This window comes from Octopus sinensis, linkage group LG3 (assembly GCF_006345805.1).
Source record: "Octopus sinensis linkage group LG3, ASM634580v1, whole genome shotgun sequence".
Taxonomy (NCBI): Eukaryota; Metazoa; Mollusca; class Cephalopoda; order Octopoda; family Octopodidae; genus Octopus; species Octopus sinensis.
Window position 1 is genome coordinate 140,246,991 of NC_042999.1, and position 23,820 is coordinate 140,270,810.

Genomic DNA, 23,820 nt, shown 5'->3' on the forward strand with positions numbered 1-23,820 from the left:
GCTGGCGAACGGCCACGCTTGGATGGTGTTTTTTATGTGCCACCGACACAGGTGCCAGACGAGGCTGGCGAACGGCCACGCTTGGATGGTATTTTTTATGTGCCACCGACACAGGTGCCAGACGAGTGTGCACTCGTTTTAGTCATTGAACTGCAGGCATGGTGGGTCACTGTCTTCAAGGATTTAGTCAAACTGATCTCACTACTAATTCTATTGGACTCTTTTGTTGAACTGCTAAGTTACAGGAGCATAAACAGATGAACACCAGTTGTCAAGTGGTGGTAGTGGACAAACACATACAAAAAAAAAACACACACAAATGGTATATCCTTTTAGTGCTCAGATTAATTTGTCAAATGTAATGCTTATCTATTCACATTAATTTTGATTTATTCAGGTTCAAGTGGGCTGTTAATTTTCTACATACAGATTTGAAATTTTGTAACTGGGTGCTTATAAGCCAGTGGTTTATAATTACGTAATTTTAGCTGATATATATAAAAGACAAAATAGAGTGAAAAAACTATAGAAGGCTCGTGTTATATGGTTAAAAAATATATTTAAATCATTATGTTAGAGAAATGTTATAAAATTTAGCGTATAGTACATTGTTTTTGGAGAAATAACCAGTTTCGTATTTTCTTTTCAACTTTCTCAAATTTCTTTACCTATATTGTGTCGTGCCTTCACTATGTTGTGAAATATGGAGTTCCAGACAGGAGAAGGTAATCAGGGATTTTTTCGGTATAAATGTTGGGAATGACTAGGTTTTATAAATTTAACATGATTTGGTTTAGAAGGAATAGAATGTTACAAGTGGTTAGGTTTTGCTTTATATTTTTTTCAATGAAATCACCTACAACCACCATTTTTGCACCACCTAAACCTAAACAGTGAATAAGCTGACAGCCAACACATTTATGAAATAGATTACACCAAATCTAAAGATCACCCATACACCAGGGACAGAACATACCAACAACGTACCAATACCAAGCATAACCACCCCATAACAACACTAGGATAAGAAGCACACCACATACCCAAAGTTACTGGTCCCCACCGAACACAAGAACAGCACAAAATATCACTAGGTCAAGAAGCACCCCTCATACAAGAAATTCCAAACAAAAATATACTGCATACAGAAATGTTACACACATCACTAACCCAAACACCCATAGACACCCACACTCACATAACAATCTGAGGCAACAATACCACCAATCCCTTGGACCAATCCCATACAATCTCACAGACAGCTCATGCAAACAAAATTGCAACTAATATTTTTAGCCCCATACCAGAGACACCAGGACACAGGTTGGAACCTGATGATCAGGAAAAACCGAAGATAATTAACCTCTCAACTAAACCTCTTCCAAGCACAAAAATAGACATCCTTTCAAAAGAGTTAAAATTCACCCCAACTTCATGCAGAGCCAACCAAAATGAAGTGAAGGACAGTATAATGGAAATCTGTAGAAAATTAAGACTCACAGAAGCATTAACCAATTACAATACTGAAGGTGACTCACAAACAAAAGTGAACATATTCCCCACAAAGGAAGAAATAAAAATCTTGATGAATTCTGCAACCACATTGAGAACTTTCCCTCCACATCATGCATAAACAGACAGTTAACTTAAACTTTAACACTACACAATGGAAGGAACTAAGAGAACTTCCAAATAGTGAAGATATACTGATTAAGGAAACAGATAAAGGAAGTGCAGTGGTAATAATGGACACATTATACTATAGAAATCTAGTAATCTCCATGCTTAATGACAGTCAACATTATGAAAAAATCACAAACTACACCCCGCAAAAAATAATGAAAACTCTATCCTCACTATTTAAAACCCAGGGAAAAGAACTGACAACCAAAGAAATTGACCTTCTAACAAACTTTAAATGCAAACATAACCTTTTCTATGGTCTACCGAAAATCCACAAAAGCCAGATGAAACCATTAATAAACCACCAAAGACATACACACATACACCAGTGAACCTAAAATTATGACCCATTGTAACTGGCCCAGCCTGTGAAACACACAGACTAAGTCTATTTATGAACATCCTCCTGAAACACTTCCTTAAACACATCAATAGCCATATCAGAGATGACTTGGATATGTTAAATCACCTCCCCAAAAAAGTCAAGGAAGAAACAATCATGGTTTCATTTGATGTAATTAATTTATATACCAGTATACCTCATAATTATGGGCTAGAGGCAATTCAGTTCTGGCTGGACCAATTTCTGGAAGAAATACCAGAAAGGATAAGCAAAGAATTCATAATTGAATCGGTTGAATTCATCTTACAAAACAACCACTTCATGTTTGACAATACGTTTTATCAACAAAAATCCGGAATTGCCATGGGCACTAGGGCAGCTCCAGTCACTGCGAACCTAACAATGGACTATCTGGAAATGATAATATACCAGGAATCTTAATGGAAACCCCCTTTCCCAGCCGAACAAAGGGTGATGAGAAAAGGAGAGACAAGTAGATCAGGAATGCATTATTGGAGGTGCCATGAGCATAGTAGTTGAAAGCAAAGGTAGCAAGCTTATGGACCAGGGACTGGAACAATCTGAGTGATTTTATGCCAATCACTCAGGTGGCCTTTTCTCTGGATGTGACTAAGATGTCTATGTGCATCAATCCAGATGTGAGAACAATACATCCGTGCAGGCGTCACCCAAACTTTTAGGGTGCCAATAATTTTGTGGGGTTGGAGTATGTTTGAGCATTAAAGGGAAAGGTCAGTCACTGGAATGCAATCTTTGCTATATGTCATGGCTGTGATTTCAGTAGAAGTCCTCAGTGATAGTCAGGCCCAACATTTGAAGCAACAGAGCAGGCCATATTGCTTGCTGATCTTGATCTCTCTTATATCCAGTTATTCATTCAGCTTATTTTTACTCTGACATTCACATGCACAAACACATAAATTCATCGAAGCATGCTTGCTTTGCATCTTTCTAGCCTTTACAGGTCTTCTGCATTTAAGGCCTACATATCTTATTATCATGCAACATCACAATACAAACACAAGTATCAACCCCACAAACAATAAAGAAACTTACCCTTTGTATATGGAATTGAGTCCTGATGATGTGTTGTTGTTGTTGCTGCTGCTGCTGCTATTGTTGTTGCCATTGGAAAGCACTGGATAATCCATCTTTAGTGAGGGCTAACTGCAGTGAACAGTTATAAACTGTTAATAAATGAAAACAACAAAAATAGAATACAATTTTGAATCACATGACCATACATGTGTATGTGATATAGAGTGAACACTAATTCAATATAATGTAACAGACTTAGTGAGACAATGCCCCATCCTATTTGATGCTGTTTTGGCTATATTAAGTTTTGCAAAACCTCCATAAAGAGTGTCTCAGATCATTAAGCTTTGTATTTGAAAGAAATATGACAGTTTGAGCTATGTTAGAACATGTATCCAGTGCACTGGAAAATGATGCCAGTATCAATAATAAATGAAGTAGTCCTTGAGCCAGTGACCACTACTTTGCATCAAGTTTTGGAGAATATACCACCATGATCCAAAATCATGAAATAGATACTTTCAAGATCACAACATACATGTACACTGCAACATAATTTCTTTTCCTCAACAGGCCCTGCCCTATTTAACATTGTCCCGAGGGAGATCAAAGAGGAAAAGGATCCCATCAACTTTAAACAGAGTCTGGATAGATTCCTTCAAAGAATACCAGATAAGCCACCCATAATTGGATACAACTCACCCAACAAGAACTCATTACTTGAACAAAACTGGATACAACTCACCCAACAAGAACTCACTACTTGAACAAAACTTGACTTAAACAGGATTCGAATAATCCTATCAGGTGGTGCTATTAAGTTAGACATGGCCTGGACCAATCTCTGGTCGAAACATATCTAAGTTTATCTAAGTTTATCACATGTTAACTGAAATATACCACCAGTTCTTTAGCAAAAAGCAACCATTGTTTCTGGTTTGCTGGCTGCCTTGAGGAACCATGGTATTCTGCTGACAAGTCACAGCTTAAAGCTGCATTAAAAATATTGGTTAGCTTATAAGTGAATAAGTAAATCTACATATTGATATTTCTTTGATAGTTGTTTGAAATTATTTTTACACCCAAACACAGCCTGAGACATCTGTACATGGAAATAATAACCAGTATGAAACCAACATGCCAAGGCTACTACTGTTTCTATGACACAAACGTCCTGTTTTAAAGTGATGTTAATTATAACCTGCCATCAACATTTCAAGTAAATCTATGTTCTAAGCATATCTGCCTTAGACAAATAAATTAGAAAAATATCTTTGTTGTTATTAGGCTTAGAATATAATTTACATCATCATCATCATTTAACGTCTGCTCTCCATGCTGGCAAGGGTTAGCTGGTTTGACTGGAGCTGATGAGCCAGAGAGCTATACTAGGTTCCAGTTTGTTTTATGGTTTCTACAGATGGATGCCCTTCCTAATGCTAACCACTCCAAGAGTGTAATGGGTGCTTTTACATGCCACTGGCATGGGTACCATTTACATGGCACAAGCAGTGATTCCGGCAATTCATGGTTGCCATTTGCATGGCACCAGCGGCCACAATTCCTGAGGTGCCAATTTATATGGCATCATCGATGACCATGACTACGATGCACAGGTGTCATTTACATGGTACCAGCATTGACCCTGACAATTCACAAGTGCCATTTACATGGTACCATCAATATCTACAACTACAATGCGTGGGTGTCATTTACATTGCACAAGCAGCAACTGCAACGATTCATGGTTGTCATTTGCATGGCACCAGCAATGACCATGATTACAATGCACAGGTGTCATTTACAAGGCACCAACATCAACCATGACAATTCACAAGCGTCATTTACAATACAAGGGTTTATCTTTGGCTAGGTACTTCTCCTGTAGCTGCCTTACTAAGAATATAGCATCAGTGGTGCTTCTCCCTGGCACAAAACCAAACTGCACCGCATCTGGATAAACTCTGCTCCTAATTAGTTGGGCTATGACCTTCTCCATAACTTTTATTGCCTGATCTAACAGTTTGATACCTCTGTAATTATTTCTGTCCAAGGTATCACCTTTACTTTTGCAGCAGTTGACTATGATGCTGCAACACTAGTCACTGAGCATGACTCTATCATGTACAACCTAATTTACTATATGGGTAATCAGCCCATAACCTACATCACCAAATTTTTAAGCATCTCAGCAGTAATTCCTGAAGGACTGGGGAGGGGGGTGTCTTGGTTTTCATATCCTTCACGGTTTTGTCTATCAAGCTTCTGTCTATTCCGATTGCTACCGCTCTGTTGGATCCACATTATGCAGACTCTCCTCCCATGAGTTCTCTACATTCAGTAGTCTTTCATAGTGACATTTCCAAGCCTCTTTCTTTGCAGAGTTACTAACTGCAAGTAAACCATCATCCATACAAACACACTTTTCTCCCACAACATCACAATTATTCCTAAGCCAAAACATTTCAAGCCTCTGGTCCTCATGCTGTAAGACATTGGTAAACTTTTCCCTTTCTGCTTCACTCCCAGCTAAGTACACCTGCTTCCTAGCTTCTCTTCTAGTTGCCTGACATAACTCTTTGCTATCACCATCCTTCTAGTCATTCCAAGCCTGTTTCTTTGCTTTAATGGCCCTGTCAACCACCACCACCACATCACCCTTGGCCTGGCTGGGACTTTGCACCAACCACAAATTTGGTCTGCAGCAATGTGGTCCTGATGGAACTTCCACTTAACCACTTTGCTACAAGTCTGTAACTCCTCCTCTTTCTCATCATATGCTTCATTTAGGACATCTCTAAATCTCTGGCTAATCAAAGGATTTTTAAGCTTCCATAGCCTTCTTTTCCAAACTGGCTTGCTTCTTGGAATCTAACAAGCCAGTAGTTTAAAGTCCCCAATGAGTAACCTATGCTGTGGAGTGTATTCTTCTCCAGGAAAGGCCTTTGGATTTATGAGCACCCATGAGTATAGTCAATCTGGCTTGTATGGCCACTGAATTTACAGGTTATCAAGTGAATGGGTGGCTTTCTGGAGTTAGTGTTGCAGATCATTAGGTCATTTGTGTCACAGAACTCCAGCAGCCTTGTACCCGCCTCATTTCAGGAACCAAATCCGTGTCCCCCCATGGAATATACCTGGGTGCCGCCCAACATGTCCATTGAAATTACTAACCTCAAAGATAAGGTCATGATCATTTGTCTTTGAAGTGGCCTGCAGAAGAGTGTCATAGAAGCAGTCCTTCTGTTCATTTGGCAGACCTGGTTGGGGGACGTAGGCCAAGATAATTGTTGCCATGCTATTCTGCAAAACTAATCTAAGCTTAAGTACCCTATCACATATTCTGACTACTTCAATCATCTTATTCATTTCTCAGCTAGAAGTATGCCAATATTTCCTAGCCCATTGCTGTTGCCCTCCCAGAAGAATTTATACCTCACTTTAAAAGAGAAGTTTGGATCATAGAATCAAGGGTGGCCTTGGCATGTAGGGTAAAGGAGATGCCTTAGATAAAATTACAGAGGTATCAAACTGCTGGACCAGGTTTTGAAAGTTACTGTTGTAGCCCAATTAATTAGAAACAGTTAGAGTAGATAAGATGCAGTTTGGTTTTGTGCCTGGTAGAAGTACTATTGATGTTATCTTTTTAGTCAGTCAACAGCAGAGTATTTAGCTAAGAGCAAACCATTATACTTGGCATTTGTCAGTCTGGAGAAAGCCTTCAGCCAAGCCCTTCACTGTGATATGGTGGTCTCTGAGGATGCTAGGGATAGATGAATGGCTTGTGAAAGTTATGCAAGCTGTGAGTACAGTAATGAATTTCAGGTGCAGGTAGGCATGCATCAGGCCTCAGTTCTCAGTCCCCTCTGTTTATCATTGTCCTCTAGGCCTAAGACTGGCTGCCCCTTGGAACTACTATATGCTGATGATAATGCACTCAGTGGAATCTGTTACAGAATTAGAAAAGCAATTCCAAGTGTGGAAGCAAACTTAGAATCAGGTCATTAACTTAGAAAAGATTAAGGTTCCAGTAAGCAAGAAAATTAGACAAGACCCTACCTCCCTCTGGTAAATGGCTCTGCTCAATATATAGAAAAAGTGTAGGTAGAAATTTCATGTAGTGTAATCAATGCAAGCTATGAACACAGAAGAGGGACAGTGAAATCACAGTAAGGTTAAAAGAGAAAGTAGTTTTTGTATGTAGAAAGTGCACAGATGTCATAGTCTAAGATCACACAGGAAATTGATGTTCTCAAATTCCCTGGAGATTCCTTAGAGGTAGTAGATAGTTTCTGTTATCTAGGTGACCTAATTAGCAGTGGAAGATGTTCTGAAAATGTAGTCAATAGAATAAGAATAGGATGGAGAAAGTTCAGAGAGCTATTATCTCTATTGGGAGAGGTAATACAATCTGCCTTTATGAATGAAAAGCAGATAGCATACTTGTGAACATACAGCAATGCTCCCATGGTGGTAAGATTTGGGCCCTGAATGCAGAGGACATGCGAAGACCAGAGAGAAATAAAGCTAGAATGCTCTGTCCAATAAGGTGCAAATGTACTGAGAGAAAAGTTAGGCATCAAAGGAATTAGATGCAACATACAGGAGAGAAAATTGAACTGGTTTGATCATGTGATGTGTAAGGATGAGGACAGTTGCATAAAGAAGTGCCAATCACTTAAAGTGGATGGCACCTGCCAAAGTGAGAGACCAAGGAAGATATGGGACGAAGTATTGAAAACTGATCTGAAGATGCTGGGCCTTACAGAGATGACAAAGGACTAAGATGACTGGCATTTTGCTGTACTTAATAAGATCCATCCATTACAGTAAAAACGACATCCCATAACCACTCAGTTATACTTGCATGTACATGCAAGGACCTGTACCCCACCATTTTCATCCCTTCCTCATCTATGATACTAATCAGCTACTTTATTCACTTGAGAACAGAATATGCACATATTACATCCCAGCCCCTCCCTAACTGTCCCCAACATTCCTCAATCATTGTTGCCCACACTATTTCAACCCATCACCACCCACTCCTTTCTGTGCCATACTCCATTCTAAACACCTCTCTTATTTTGCACCTACTTTAGCCATTCCTATATCTCTCATTGTACCCCTCTCAGTACTAGTATTTTCTATCACCTACACTTCCACCCTTGCTAATCACTCACAATATTAACCTCCACCTGTTTACTCCCCCTCACACTCCAATGAAAGCATCTAGACACTCTCTCACTCTTCCCATAACCACTGTTTGCATCCTCTCTTTTGCTCACCTCCCTGTTCCTTGAGAGTTTGCTCTAATATCCCATCACTACCTTCCCTTTATCTCCTTCAGCCATCTATCTCCTCTATAGCAAGACACCTATGCTTGTCCCTCCATCATAATTTAAACTTTCAACACCTGGCATAAAGCCACTCACTTCTACCTTCCTCTCCCAAATATTTCCTCTTAGTAGCAGGGGAGCCTTTTCCCTTTCCTTCTTGCAAGTTTCATGGCAACCTCACTAGTGTCAGTAACAGGTAAAAACCTCCCAGTACTCTCTGTAGAATGGGTGTTAAAAACATCCAGCTGTAGAAACCATACTAAAGATGGCATCAGAGCCCGACACAGTCCTGCAGCTTGCCAATTTCTTGTCAAACTGTCCAAGCCATGCCAACATGCTAAGTGGAAATTAATGATGACAATATTTTTCTAAATTCGTTGTTATTTTCAAAATTAATTGATTCAAACGCAATATATTTAGAAAGAAATATGGTAACAAAAGGGTTAACAGTCCTAGTATTAGCATAGCTGAGCTGTTTGTGCTTTAATCTTAGCAGTAATGTCCAGTAGGGGTTGAAACAAAATTCTGTCTCAGTGCGTGTGTCATTGCAGGTGAAAGTGTCAATCATTTCGACCATCAACTGCCTCAGGGTGTCATCAAATGTCATCTTTCTAATGACACTAAAGTCATGACTTAGCATTTTCAACTCTTTCCTATAAATTTGAAACATCATGCATGACAGCAAGTTCTTTGTTAACTTGGTTTTTAACAGCTAAATGGAATCATAAGTTTTATTTAACTACTAATGCTGCTGGGAAAGGCATTAATGTCATTACTATTTACCCATCCTTCCAGATTTATATTTGAAGTTTTATGTCTATCAAGGAAATCAACATCAGTCTTTAAAGTGAAGATATGCAAAATGAAGAACATGTAACAAATTGTTTGATATCACAGTAATAATGATTATGAAGTCAAGATCGACATTTTCACGCATGAGGCACAAGATCACAAATTTGCGTTAGTTGTACACGCCTTGGATTTTATTGGCACACTCGACCCCTAGTTGAATAGTCGATGCGTACAACTGTCAAAGATTTAGTACTGTGCTCCTTCATTTACGCCACTATAAGGGGTTTTTTTTATTAACTTTAACCCAGCGGCATTTAATGGGGTCGGTAAGTAGGGTTTGTGAGGTACGTACCTGCCTCGAGGATTTTAACGAGGCGTGTGAAGAGAAATGGCGGTATTCCTTAAATTTCAAACACAAACAAATACAAGAAACTAAGAATACATAGGAATGATGAAGAAGTATTTCTCACGACAAAAATAACGTTTTTTCATACTCTTATTTTCGTTTTCATTTTGCGTCAATTTTGATGTTAAACATATTTCTTAATCATTCAGGTGTATTTTTTGCTTTGAGCTTATGAAAATCTGGATAAGAAACCGAAGGACCAACAGCACCAATTGGAAATCGAAACCTAATGGCAGACTCCAATGGCCAAGAATTTATTTCTACTTTACAGCAACAACAGAGCAGCCATCACATGGACCATATATTACACATATAGACATATCAACACTGCCACAAGTTAAAAATAGGTCATTTTTTAACAAAGACTAAAAATTTGATCTTGATATAAAATTAGACAGAATTAATCGATTATTTTGTTCTTTCATATATATATATATATATATATATATATATACGCGCACGCGACGTGCGTATGTGTGTGTGAAGCAAAAGGGGGAAAGCCGATTTTCCGAGATATTTTTCTTTACAATAATATATTTAATTTATTAGAATATCAAAGACCGAAATTCTGAGTATTCAATCCAAACCATTATTTATCATTATTATTAGTAGTAGTGGTGTTAGATAAGTAATAGACATTTATAAACAAGCTAGTATGAGTGTAACGAGGAAGCAAGCATTCGATCTGGTTCAAAACAAATAAATAAATAGAAATAATATATGACTTAGCGGATTTATTGTAGATATTTTGGCAAGATAATTTGAAGAGACATCACGATCAGTAATTGTGGAAGAATTTTAAAACAAAAACAAACAATAGTGTACGTCTTTGAGAAAATAAAAACATTACTATCTTACACAGGTACATGAAAATTTGACACCTTAGAGGTACAAGACCACAGATATTCAGACAGAAGGAAATGAACATGTGTAGCTGTCAATTTTTTCCCCCCAAGGATCTTAATTAGTTAAGTGAAATGCAGTAAATTGAAACCGGGGTGCAAAGTTAGATCGGCTCATGGAAAGCAAAATCTATGTTGACAAAGTAGATACGAATATAAAACTGATGTTTCAAAACATTTAGGTTTATAATAAACGAAACGAATAAAAATTAATCACACGTCCTTAGAAATCTAATTCCATAACTCAATTAAATATATATATGTACATACACACACATATGCGTGTGTATGTATATATATATATACACACACACACATGTATATATATACACGAGTGAGAGATCGTCTCAGACATAAATTCCGTATTATTATATGCTTTTTTAAAGAGAAATATTACTTGAAGTTACATACAACAAAATAAAAACTGTTCTGGGTGAGTTTAAAAATAAACAAGAAGTTGAGAAATAACGTTTCTAAGATAATTTTCGTTATAAAATCAGAGTACATTTTATAACGAAAATTGCTTGAAAACAAATAATTTTGTTCACATACACACACAACTACTTGATCTAAATAAACAAGCACCAGACAGCTTGTGAGTAAATAACATAACCAGAAGATGTGAGGTTCATGCCGTTCTCAGACATTTACAGACCAAAATAAATAATTTCCTAATTTATTCATCAAAATGGATTAAATGGGGTATTATTATAAAGATGGTACAATTTTAAATATATACGCAATAATTTTAGCAAATGCATGAACGTCACATCTTCCTTCTGCACGATACAACAAACTGTTTGCTATAATATGTATTTTGATCAGGGACAGAGCAGAGAAATGAACATAATTGTTTGCAATAAAAAGAAATCATAAATAGAAAGAGGAAGGTGATGTATGAAGTAGTAACAAAAAAGACACTGTTTTCACGCTAGTTAATTTCTTTTGAGAAAATCATGATCAATCACCAACCTTTAATCGAGAATTTATCAGAGAGAGTCGGTTACATGTAGTATCCGCAGACATGCCGTCGCCATTAGCATAGTGTATTTCCGGTTGCAGTATGGATTTTGAGGGAAACTTCATTAAATGTTATTATCACAGATACTGTTTTATTATCTTAAAACTAAGTATTTTTCACTGAAATATATTCTAATGATGGAATCATATTAAAGAAAATACGATCAGGAGAAATTTTTTTTTCTTTATAATAAATTTCCTAGTTCATCCGGTTTCGTCTTCAAACGGTGATTATTTCCCCTGGTATTACACACCCTTATTTCAACACACTTGTCAAAGGGAGTGTGAAGTTTAGTGAATGTGGTGAGAGGAGTCACGAATGCACATGGGTAGATGGCAAGAAGTTAAAATAATCGAAAGATCAGAGACTGTTGCAATAAAAGATAGAATAAGCAAATAAATCATACAGATCTACAATAGTTGACGAAGATTAAAACTAATGATTAAATAAGATTTATTGCTATTTGAAATGGAAATCATTAACAAGTATTAATATTCTTAGAAATAAAGATTACCTCTCTTACCAAAAGGATCTCCCCTAACATAGCAGAATCTTCCTTCTTATCACTCCTCAACCTCAGTTGTTCCTTATATTTACTGTTCATTTTACTTTCAATTCCTAGAGGAAAACCTAACAGAATGTTTCGTTTCCCGAAAGATCTTTCTGGACCTGGCAACTTCCAGTATATTACCCTCACTTCCAATATCTCATGGTGATAGATTCAGTAGTAAATAGCTGCCTCATTGATCACCTTAAATTTATTTCCTGTCACACAAACCAACAAACAACTTGCATATATGATTGATCGGAGATTTGCTTTCTTGCATTACACACCAAAAATCAATCACTCTTGAGAAATTAGTTGAAAACAATGTTGTTACCCTTGATATCAGCAAAGTATGCAATTGTATAATGGTAAGAGTACTACCTACCAAAGTTGCTTGCCTAAGATCTCCAAAAATCTTATCTTATGAATTGGGAGTTTTAACAGTCTACATAAATGGGTTCTTTCAGATCAACAAACTATTTCTACCTTGTTGTTATTTCAAATCACATACATTCTTATGATGACAATACTATATTTTACTCCTTTCCAGCATTTTATACTTACAGTTGTCAATCCAAATACAATCTAGTCACCTTTCACTGATTTAACTGAAACCTCAAAAAATAGCTTCTAATGGATACATGATACAACCAAGACACAATAAATACTTGCATAAAGGAAACAATCCCACATCAGTTCACTTCTCTTCACATGAGCAATACATTACATCCTCCCAACTTATGAACTAAAGCCCTTAAAATATCTATAAATGCTGGACTTCAAAATCTCTGACAACCTTTTATAGCTACCATCTATACAACATTACTAAAATTGCATCTTGAAGACTAGGCTTTCTCTTCTAACTCTGATACAGCTTTATCCCTAAACAGTTGGTGGCCCATTTCAAAGTTCAAATGTAACATCATCAGAATGCAACATTTGTATTTAAGGCAATATAGCTGCTATAAAAACATTTATCACAGCACACCCATCAAAAATAAAAACCACCCAGCTAACTGGAAAAATTCACTCACTAATATATTGTAACCACTAGTTCAGTTATATTATTTCCTTTTTCTGTCTTTTCTACTGTTTCTATAATCACTTATATATCTCTAAATAAACAAACTGTGATACACCTTTGTCCATTTAAATCAACCCTTAGCCAAACTCTGTAACACCCTGAACCCACCCTATAACTTCTTCCTTATAAGTTCAAACTGAACATCACCTTACCAGTCATGGAAAGCCTGCGAAGGTCATAAATTCCTTATCCTTCACCAACTTTAAAATAAAATAATAAAAGATTACCATTGAACAGTTGTGAATCAACGATTGCAGGAAAAAAATGTACAGGGTATTCTAGAGGGCAAGTTTTAGTTTTATTATTATCTGGGATCACCAGGAAAAAGCATTTGAGTTTGTGAGGTCTAGTTTTTGTAGCAATTTTCAGGGTCATAATTGCATATTGTCCAAGACTATAGAGAGTGAGCTACAAAGATATTTCCTTGCTATAAGCAGTGATTGTGATTTTTGCAGTTAAGAGTCAAGATTGTTATGTTGATATTGGAAAATGTTTTGGTGTCTTTGTTCATGAAAGCAACAAAGATTTGATGTGAAGTTATATGTGAGTGATACTTGTGTGCTACAGAAGGCTAAACAGGAGTGAACAGTGGTATCATATGTGTAAATATAAGTTGTTATAGATGTCAATAAAGCAGGTTGTTAATATACAGAAGAACAAGCATAGGAGACATAATAAGCAAAGTTTGCTTCATACAAGATGCTTGAAGATTTCTTGGTGTTATATATAGGTTATGTTCTCCACTTGCATCACAACTACTTATTAAGTTTTGTTTGAAATATTTTTTAATGTTGCAACATATTCTGTGTACACTACCACTATCATTCCTTTCATGCTATACATCCAGCCAACAAGCAGAGATATCAGAAGTTTTATTAAATTTGTCTGCTTTATTGTTGCTCTAAGTCAGTGTATTTGAGCAGACCTATGATCATAGAAATTCCAGCCATGCCCATCTTGTATTTTTTCTGGTAAAGTGTACTCTAGAACACAATATCCAATATGCCTTTTTTAAAAGTTAATTTAAGTAGAAGATTTAGCCGCTATTTCTTGCAAGTCAAGCAACTATATAAAGATGCCCCTGTTTGACTGTTTAGGTGTTCTCTCTGGCATCTCAGAAACTTGATAAAAATGATTTTTAAATAAAATGAAAAAAATTGCTTTTGGTTTTCAATATTTTGCATTTTTTAACAAGTTATTCACCTAAAGTAAATAGCCTTGTGCTGTATTGAATAGGATATATGCAATTTGCATACATGGGTTATATGAATAACTGAAATCAGTAACATGAGAAATAAAAGGCAATAGAAATATGTAACATAACAAGAAAATTCCTTTCAGCTATAATTTTGAGTTACTTTTGTTACAGCCCTAGAGGTCATGTAAGTAGAGGAGTAGTCGATAGACCAGAGAGCAAAAGAAGTGAAAGAAGAAAGATATAAATTGCATAATTTTCATTTCACTGTGGTGGGGGTGGGGGTGAGACAATGCATTGGGTTAAAAGTTAGAGCATAAGCAAACAAACACAAGAATTTTATTGCTATCCTTCAGATTCTTTATAATCATTGTTCAATGACAATATAATTGCTTCAATCTTTGTGGATATCTAGCATATGTTATCATGAAAAGAAATGTATAATGAATAATTTCACATACATTTTCAAACAGATAAAACCTAACAGAAAAGATTGTGCATCATGTCAATAACAAAAAATATTATTTAAGTAATCTTATTGTAATAATTTTCTAAGCATGTAACTATAGCATGATTATAAAAAGTAAATTACTTAAAAAATATTATACATATGTGTACATGAATGTGCATGTGTGTGTAGATACCTGGGTGTGAAAACTTTAAGGTGGAATTTAATGTTACACATTGGCTATCAAATGTAAATAAATATTACAACTCAGATTTAGATCCAATGGTTTGGGAAACTACTTGGTAAAATAACTGGATCTTCTGATTTGAGTCTTGATGTTAGAGTGACTACCTTTTATTTACTGTAAGAAACTGAGGGATTATTATTTAACACTACTCATGCAGTAGTTACTGCTGTTGGCAACAAAACAAAGGGGCTTCTATATTGTTGCTTAACTCACTAGAAATAGCACCTAAATCTCCCTTGTATTTCTCTCTACTATCTTAACAAAAGGAAAGGTATATTGGATAGTGTATTCCCATATGCCCATAAGGAGACAAGGAGAGGATCCTGATTGAAGCACCTTTCCTCATAGGGCCAAATGATCAGTTCTGACCTGGTGCCAAGCAACAACAACAAAAGTTTTCTTTCTAAGTGCAAAAGCAGACTAATATGAAGAATGTTTAAAATATGTGCTGCTGTATAGTAGGTGGTAGTGGTGGTGGTGGTGCAGTGGCAGTGACGGGGGAGGTCGCAGCAACAATGATGAGGACAATGCTAATGATAGTTGCAAGCTAAGGAAACTTTAACTGTATTAGAATATGGTTCCCTTGATAGCTACTCCAGTGAACATCATCCTTCCATAAAAGCTATTTACAGTTGCTGACTAAGCTAACAAGAGTTAAGCATCTTCATCACAGACACAGTTCAATGTTTGTTATGAGAAAAAAACAACCTGGCCTTTCCTTGATTAATGCTTTCCTATTGCAATGGTTGTCAGGGAACTCATAAAGAAAAACAATCACCTGGTCTTAACTCAAAACAAACCAAGAAATTCAGTTTCTAATGGTCCCCAGAAACACAGGTTGTCCCTTCTTACTAATCAGCCTCCAAGTGTTGTGTGGGTCCTTCTTTCCTCATAAACACATAAGCACCCTCTTATCACATGTCACATCTACCCTCTATCTTAGACCATCACATTCCATCCATTCCATTCTTGATATAAAGATTACTTCATACAACAGCAAACCAGCAAAAAATTAAACTGACAAAATAGACAGGGAAAAAAATAGCTGCCATTTCTATGTACAACAATTTACAATACAAAAATGCTCAACCTAACTCTAACTCTCACACTATTTTGTAATCACTCATCCAGCCAACCAGCATGGAAACATTACAGTAAATGAAAATAAGGGAGAATTGGAGGTGAGGTGCACACTGTTCTGTCAATGTGCAATCAAAGAATGGGTACAACAGAATTGTTGAAGTAAGCTTTGAAGAAGGAGAAATTTCTTAGAAGGTGGAGGTCGAGATTTTCCAGGTAGAGTTGGAGAGCCAGCAATAGGCAGTTGAATGGTTCTCAAAGTGAGAACCAGCAATTAAGAATTAAGTTGAGCTGTTTCGAATGTTCTTTTGAAAAAGATGGGATGGGAATCCAAATCAGGAAGGAGAGATGGATAAAAAAAAATGCTTTGAAGAAGGAGAGGACAATAGAGTGTTGCTACTGATGGCTGTGGCTCAGTTAACAAAAATAAGATCCAACCAGTTGAGGAGTTGAATGACCATATGGTATGTCACATATACAGTGAGGCTCCAGACATAAGTGAGAAGAACTAGTAAGAATGGAAACAGTTGAAAGGAGCTTCTTCAATTTTTTTCTTGAAAATAGCCTACTTAGAGTTTTCTGTAGTTGAGAAATTGTGGAAATATCAGCTGTTGAAATGTAGAAGCAAGATATTATGTTAGATTAGGATAGTCCAACAGTTCAGGTGGACTGAATTCTGTCTTAAAGGTCACAACAACAATCCTCAATACAATACTGAGAAAAGTGAACTGAGTAAAAGTAGTCATTAACTTCAACATAGGTATATTTTGGGAAACAAAATAATATTGACAGCAGGAGAGTAATTTGAATTCCAAGAGCCATCAAAAACATGCTTGATCAGACAACTGATCCTTTAATTAGTTGGCTGACATCCTATATGCACAATCAAGGCTATCTCAACATGAAATAAGGCCCTTATGACTCTTTTAGACAACTCAAAATGAGGATTAAACCAACTAGTTTCATTGTTAATTAGTAAATCATCAAGATTTGCTCATCCATCTCACCAAACTGCCAATGATAGTAAATGAAGGACACTTATTAAAATATGAACAAGTACGTATCTAAGAGTAAACTCATTTGAATGATATAATATTCATTAAATCCTGATTAATTAGCCTATTAATAAATTGTGACAGCTGTCAATTAGGTCAAATTCAAAGTAGGAGACAATTATCACATTTTGTCAAGGTAAATCATTAATTGGATCAGTTAATTGCTCAATGACATATTCTTGTGTCAGTTGTTATGGAAATTGGTACTGTAAAAGCTGTCACTTATTAATCCAGTTTGGATACCATGTATTTTTGGGTAGAATAGTAATTCTGCTTTTGGTGTTTATTTAGTAAGCATGCATGTGAGAGCTCCCAGCATGTAGTATATAACTCATACATGGGTATATTCATGTAGGGAAGTAACTTATTTATTTTATATTTAATTTTTGATTTCATAAAATTTCAGTCCTTCCCAATTTGTTTTTAATGAGATTTAGCATCAGTTAACAGAATTACTTTAATTGACCAAATTAAAAGCCATCAACCTAAAACCACTAAATGAGGACAATTACAGTGCAATATCTACTATCAGAAATGGGAAGTAAATAATCTAGAAGTTGAAGAAGAACTTAATAAATTGATCTGTAACTTGAAAAGAAGTATGTTTAAGTGTCAAATGTAAATCAGAAGAATTATCTAAAGATCCAGATTAAGAGATTCCCCCCCAAAATATGTCTGGTTGTCCTGATGAAAATCCAGCCACAACATAAAATTTTAGAAAATACATAGTAAGACATAGTGTTAATAACAAGAAAGGAAAACAACAAAAATCACTCAAGCACCTTGGGCAAATATTTTCTACAATAGCCTTGGGCCAAAAAACCCTTGTGAGCATATTTGGTAGACAGAAACTGAAAGAAACCTATCATATATTCATATCATCATCATCATTGTTGTTTAACGTCCGCTTCCCATGCTGGCATGGGTTAGATGGTTTGAATGAGGGCTGGCAAGCAGGGAGGCTGCACCATGCTTGACCATGGGTGTTGATGTGTTTATGTCTTTGCAACTTAGCAGTTTGGCAAAAGAGACTGATTGAATAAGCACCAGGCTTAACAAAAAATATATCAAAATATATTATGTAATTTTAATAAATATATCTGTTAAAATGAGATGTTGGTGTTATTTTCATTTTTGCGTAATTTAGAGGAGACTTTATTCACCGCACCCTGTAGAATTAGAATTAGAATCCTGATATTATTTCCATTTCTACTCTATACTATTTTGAAGTTGGTTTTCTTTCTTAATTACCACACACCAAAGTGAATTTTTCGGGACATATTGTATGCAAAATTTCTGTATGTAGCATTTGATCAATTTTATTTTTAATTTGGTTCTTTACTTTGTTCTTAAGGCAAATTGATTTGTCACAACTTCACACAGCTGTTCATTTGTTCTGTTAACTACAATTAATTTGTTCTGTTAATGGTTTTTTAGTTCACAGCTAATTATATAAATTCTATGGGAATAAATATTATAACAACTATTTCTTTTCATTCTGCTTCAATGGATCTATTTTTCTCTAAACATTATGTTGTTTTCAAACCTCAAGCAAAACCATCACTTAGTGTTGCTAAAGCAGTAATTTCTGCAACTTTTCTCACAAAATGGTATCCTTCATCAGTGGCCATCTTAAAATTGATTACTTCGACCCCACTTTTACACACAAAAGATAACAATATTGCAATCTCTCATGTCCTGTAATACTGCTCTTTCTTTTCAAACCAGAACTGAGACCACAGGATACTCTTTGAACACTTGATAGCCACTGATGAAATACCATCTAATCCCATTGCCTTCTAAGTGGCAAAATTGTCAGTTGCTTTATCTAGTTATTCAGCAGTCAGTAGTGTATCTAGTTTCTCCACCAATGGCAGACATTCCATGGTGTCTAGCTTACTGTCTTTGTCATTGTTATTTCATCATCATTATTTTAATGTCCACTTTTCCTTGCCCACATAGGTCAGACAGAATTTGCTGAAGAAGATATTCTACAGCTGGATGCTCTTTCAGTTGTCAGCCTTCACCTGTTTCCAAAGCATGATCAAGTTAGGAAAATCTGAGCAGACTCAACTAAATAATGTTAATGATAATCTTGATTGGGAAACTAATGGCGAAGTTGAGTGATCAACTGAGATCATGTTTTGTTAAAGTTGAACAGATCTAAGGAAGCAACTCTTCTCTTAAAACCTGAATAAGAAAATTTCAAAAATGGCAAAGGTAAGTGAACCCCAAACAAGAATGGCACTTCAGGAAAATTGTTGTCAAATACCTTTATTGAAACTTGTTACAAAGAGATGAAAGAGGTTATTGCTGTGTTGGTTGGAACTGTCAGAGGAGTTACAAAAGGGAAATGACACTGTATTACACAGTATTTTATACACAAAGATCAAGTATCTCCATTCATGTGATTAAATTTTGGGATCAATCAGGCATTCTGGATACAAGAGATTTAACAGCCAAGCTGTTTGTTCAGAAAAATGTCTCTGAACTTGTTCTAGTCTATTTACATTGTGAATATGAGATGGGTTCCAAATTACAGTAGGATATTTTAACCCCATGACAGCAGTTTTTTTGTGTTTTTTTTATCAAGCAACTAGGTTGCATTGATGGTAATCATCTTGACTGAGATCAGCAATTAGTGCCCAACTATTGTTCAGAGTATATTTATATCAACCGCTTTAACCAGTTTATGATGGCGATTCATTCAGTTGCCTGTGCACAGCAATGGTAATTGCACCATCTGAGGTCAGCACTCAGTGCAAGATAAAGTTTGGCGTATATTTATGTCAACCATTTTAGAGCAAATATATCTCTGTGTAGGATGCTCATAAGTTATTCCTGAATAAGATCACTTGACAACACAAGTCAGATCAACTTCATGTATTTACAATCACGTCAATTCAAAAATTGACTTTAGTGTGATAGAGGTACAGGGTACCACACACAGTGGCATATCACATTGTGAACAATGGTATCTAGTTTCCTTACATTTCCCTTTTGCTTTACATATTGTGCATCTCTTTGAAGCATTTGTCTTTTTGGTGGTGGGGGGAAACAGTCGTGGAAAATGTCCACGTCCCTTCACCATGTGGTGAGGAAAGAGTCCAGTGTGGAGACTTCCACACATTCTGTACTTTGGCAGGTCTGATGCTTCTACCATTTCACGGAACAATAGATTTCTGAATGTGAATCCATCCTCCACACCACCAAGCATCTGCCAAATCAAATGTGAGTTCATGATACACATGTCAACTATATACAAGAAAATTTTTTTGTACCATTTCACAAATTTTCTCACCAATTTGTGTGTTGTCGCTGAATGATTGACCCTGCCCATCCCTTCATTGTATGAAACAACTATTCAATTTCATTATGGCATTCCTGTCTGCATCTTGTTTCTTAGTGTCCTTCATGCTTGCAGAATGCATTGTGGATAACATGCAGACGTTTTTCTTGTCACACCACACTAGAGTGAGAATGCCACTATTGGTGCATTGGTACGCTATTTCCCTCTTTCAGGCGGCATGTTTTTCCAGTGCAGCCTCACAGTTCCACAGGCATTAGTCCTCCTCACCTGCAGCTGCAGGAAGAGGTCTGGACTGGAAAACCAGTTGTCCATATAAATATTGACAGTTTTCATTCAGCAACAACACATCAGTTGACACTAGAGTAGATGCTGGAAGAAATAATCTGTCCTCACCAGTTAGATTTTGTAATTCCACATGTACCCACAGGCTCTGCCTGTTGACTGGCATACTTTATAAATTTTGATTCCAAAGCAGGTACATTTGGTTCGGTTCTATTGTTTGAATTGGAGCCTTCCCTTGAATTTTCACAAAATCTTGTCTGTACAAACATCCTGTGTGGGGACATACACTGTTCTGAAATTTTCAGCCACTTCGTCAATAATAGGGCATATTTTTTGCTATTAACCTGGTTTCGCCTGAGTTGAAATGTAGATTTTGAAGAAGCACCAAAAATTGATTACGTGGCATTGTTTCTGGAAAGAAAGTGTTGATGTGGCTGGGTCACTCTCTTCATGATGCCCATCAGTATTAGCAGGGTGAGCAGAACTTTGATTTTATCCCCTATGGTTAGACACCAGTCACTGCCATGCCTGGGTCTGACATGCTGGTTTTCAGCATACTCATTCATTTCGTCCACTATATATTGGAACATTTCATTTGTCAAAAGCTTGTGGAAGATTTCCAATGGAGAACTTCCATGTCCAAGGTTTGTCCTTATGACAGGCATACCAGTAAATCCATGCCATCAGACAAAATTGTCTCTTGCTCACCACACAACATTCATTTGTCTGGGCCATTCACTGCTGCTTGCCTGTACCTTTGATTCACTGGAATATCATCATCATTATCACGCTCATCTGATTCTGAACTAAGAAAATACTCATGCTCTGAGTTATTGTCCAAACCAGAAGAAACAGTGGTGGAGCTTGGTGTAACTTGACACGGTAATGAAGTTGACAGAGCCAAAGTGACAGGACCAGCCTATTGGGTTGTAAATATTTACACAAAACATCTAATCGGCCTATCAGTTGGCAAGTGGACTGGTACTAACTCAGGTGACATATAATTACATTGACTGATTTTAAAGCATGTTCATTATGTGCGTAAATTTATGTCAACTGTTTTAAAAGGTTTAATTGAGATTTGACTGTAAATTGTCCCAAACTCACTGAGTTGATTCACCTTGCTCTGGAATGAGCTATCCAAGCTCCTTCCACCTGTCTGTTGAAGCTAGTCCATGATGAAAAGGAAAGAATGTTGCCTACCGAAAAGAAGTAAGATGAAAAGAAAGAAAAACAGGGATGAACATTTATGTAAACCAGGATCCTAAATGATTTGGGTGATACAGCCTGTGCAGAGAATTCCAAAGTGAATTTGACTAAAAAGTCGAGTTCCTCATAAATTAGATCATCAAAATACTTCTTTTTGTCCTGTTTTTCAGTAATTCCTCAAATGCTTCAAAACCTACAATAGTTGCTGCCTTGGTTGTGGCATCTACCACTTTAGCCAGAGTTATCTCATGAATCAAGATCAGATGGTGTAAGGAACCCAGAGTTTAGTGCAAGTTCAAGTTCCCTAATATACTTTTCTCAATCAATTAATTTTGGGGGTCAAGGAAGAATATTTTTCAGGTCTGTTAAAGATGGATAGGGATAAGTGCTTCAATGCACCTTCACTGAATCTGAGGATAAACAAGAGAGTAAAGCCTGATTTTGATTTTGAAAGTTGAGGCAAATTCACTTTCACAAACTCCCTTCACTTCCTTGCCTTTAGAATCTCCTGGTAAACAACATGATTTTATCATAAACACCATTCCCTACCCCAGCTATTTTTACTCAGTCAACTTATTAATGTTTTAATTAAGTTAAATACCTTATAGGTATTAACATTGCTCACCATAACAGAATTGAGATCCTAAAACCAAGGTGCCACGTGAAAAGCATTGGTGTGGGTGCTGGTGTCACATAATAAGCACTGATGTTGGTGCCACTTAAAAAGCATCCAGTACACTCAGTAGAGTGGTTGGCATTAGGAAGGGCATCCAGCCATAGAAACCAAGCCAAAACAGACAAGGAAAATGGTGCAGTTCCTGTCAAGCTGTCCAACCCAGGTCAGCATGGAAAATGGATGTTAAATGATAATGATGATGTTGATTAACAGATGTGAGCAAGAGATGTCAGTACTGTTTAATTGTGAGTTATGGTATTTGTTTGCACTTAAACAAAATGTTATGGATGAATATAAAGTACACAAAACATATTACCATATGTTGCAGTATATCAGTGGTTCCCAACATTTTCACTACCAAGGACCCCTTTTATTTAAGTGAGTTTTCACATGGATCCCTTTTTATATGCTTATCCTTATGTACATATACATGTATATGAAATTTTGAATTTAGTTCATGGACCCCCAGTACTACCTTTGCAGACCACTAGGGGTCTGTGGACCTCAGGCTGGGAACCACTGCAGTATATCCATGTAGACAAAATTAATGAAAATATTATGGGAATAAGATCTAGTCCTGGAATGCATGGGGAGTAATGGAATGAACACTTACAGAGCTGGTTCCTATTTTGGACTGAAGTGATTAAAAAAGTTTTTTAACCCCTCCAAATTAACCTCAATGAAGCAGACCTATGATCAAGGGTGTTTTTTTTGTATTCTGAGACAACATATTCAAGTGTCCCTTTTTCAATATGGAGGGGTAAGATTTAAGGAAGATTTGGCTGCTATTTCTACATCTAGGTTGAAGAGATTCTGGCAAAATTAGCAGACAAGAGACCAGAAATCCCAGTGGCAGTCTGGGAGGTGATAGAGCTTGCAGTAAGTTTGTTTGTCAAAGATGATGGCTTGAAGACACTCTTTGCCTTCCTGACTTTTCATTTACAGATATATATTGTGTTATGAGAGCATATCAACTGTGAGTGAACAATTTGTCAGTAGGGAGTATAAAGGATATGGATGGAATATTTAAGAATCAGTAATCTGCCTAGCTGAGCAGGATGAATCAAGTGTGAAAGTACATTTGCTGCTAAAGGTAGACAGCTGATTTTAATAACCAGAAATCTCGAGTCACACAAATGTGT

At 36.5% G+C, this 23,820-nt stretch overlaps 1 protein-coding gene across 2 annotated transcripts in view; it reads right to left on the minus strand.

Moving 5' to 3' along the window:
• The window catches only part of LOC115209091 (transcription factor SPT20 homolog), a 64,332-nt gene extending 52,580 nt beyond the window's left edge, over positions 1–11,752 (minus strand). The window contains exons 1-2 of one of the 2 annotated variants that reach the window (XM_036501419.1): positions 11,497–11,752; positions 3,104–3,234 (exon numbers count right to left, since the gene is read on the minus strand). In XM_036501419.1, the coding sequence (XP_036357312.1) occupies positions 3,104–3,198 (95 nt within the window). In that variant the 5' untranslated portion in view covers positions 3,199–3,234; positions 11,497–11,752. The remainder of the gene's footprint in view (positions 1–3,103; positions 3,235–11,496) is intronic. The other variant, XM_029777206.2, reaches the window with a different exon arrangement.
• Between the last annotated feature and the right edge of the window lie 12,068 nt (positions 11,753–23,820).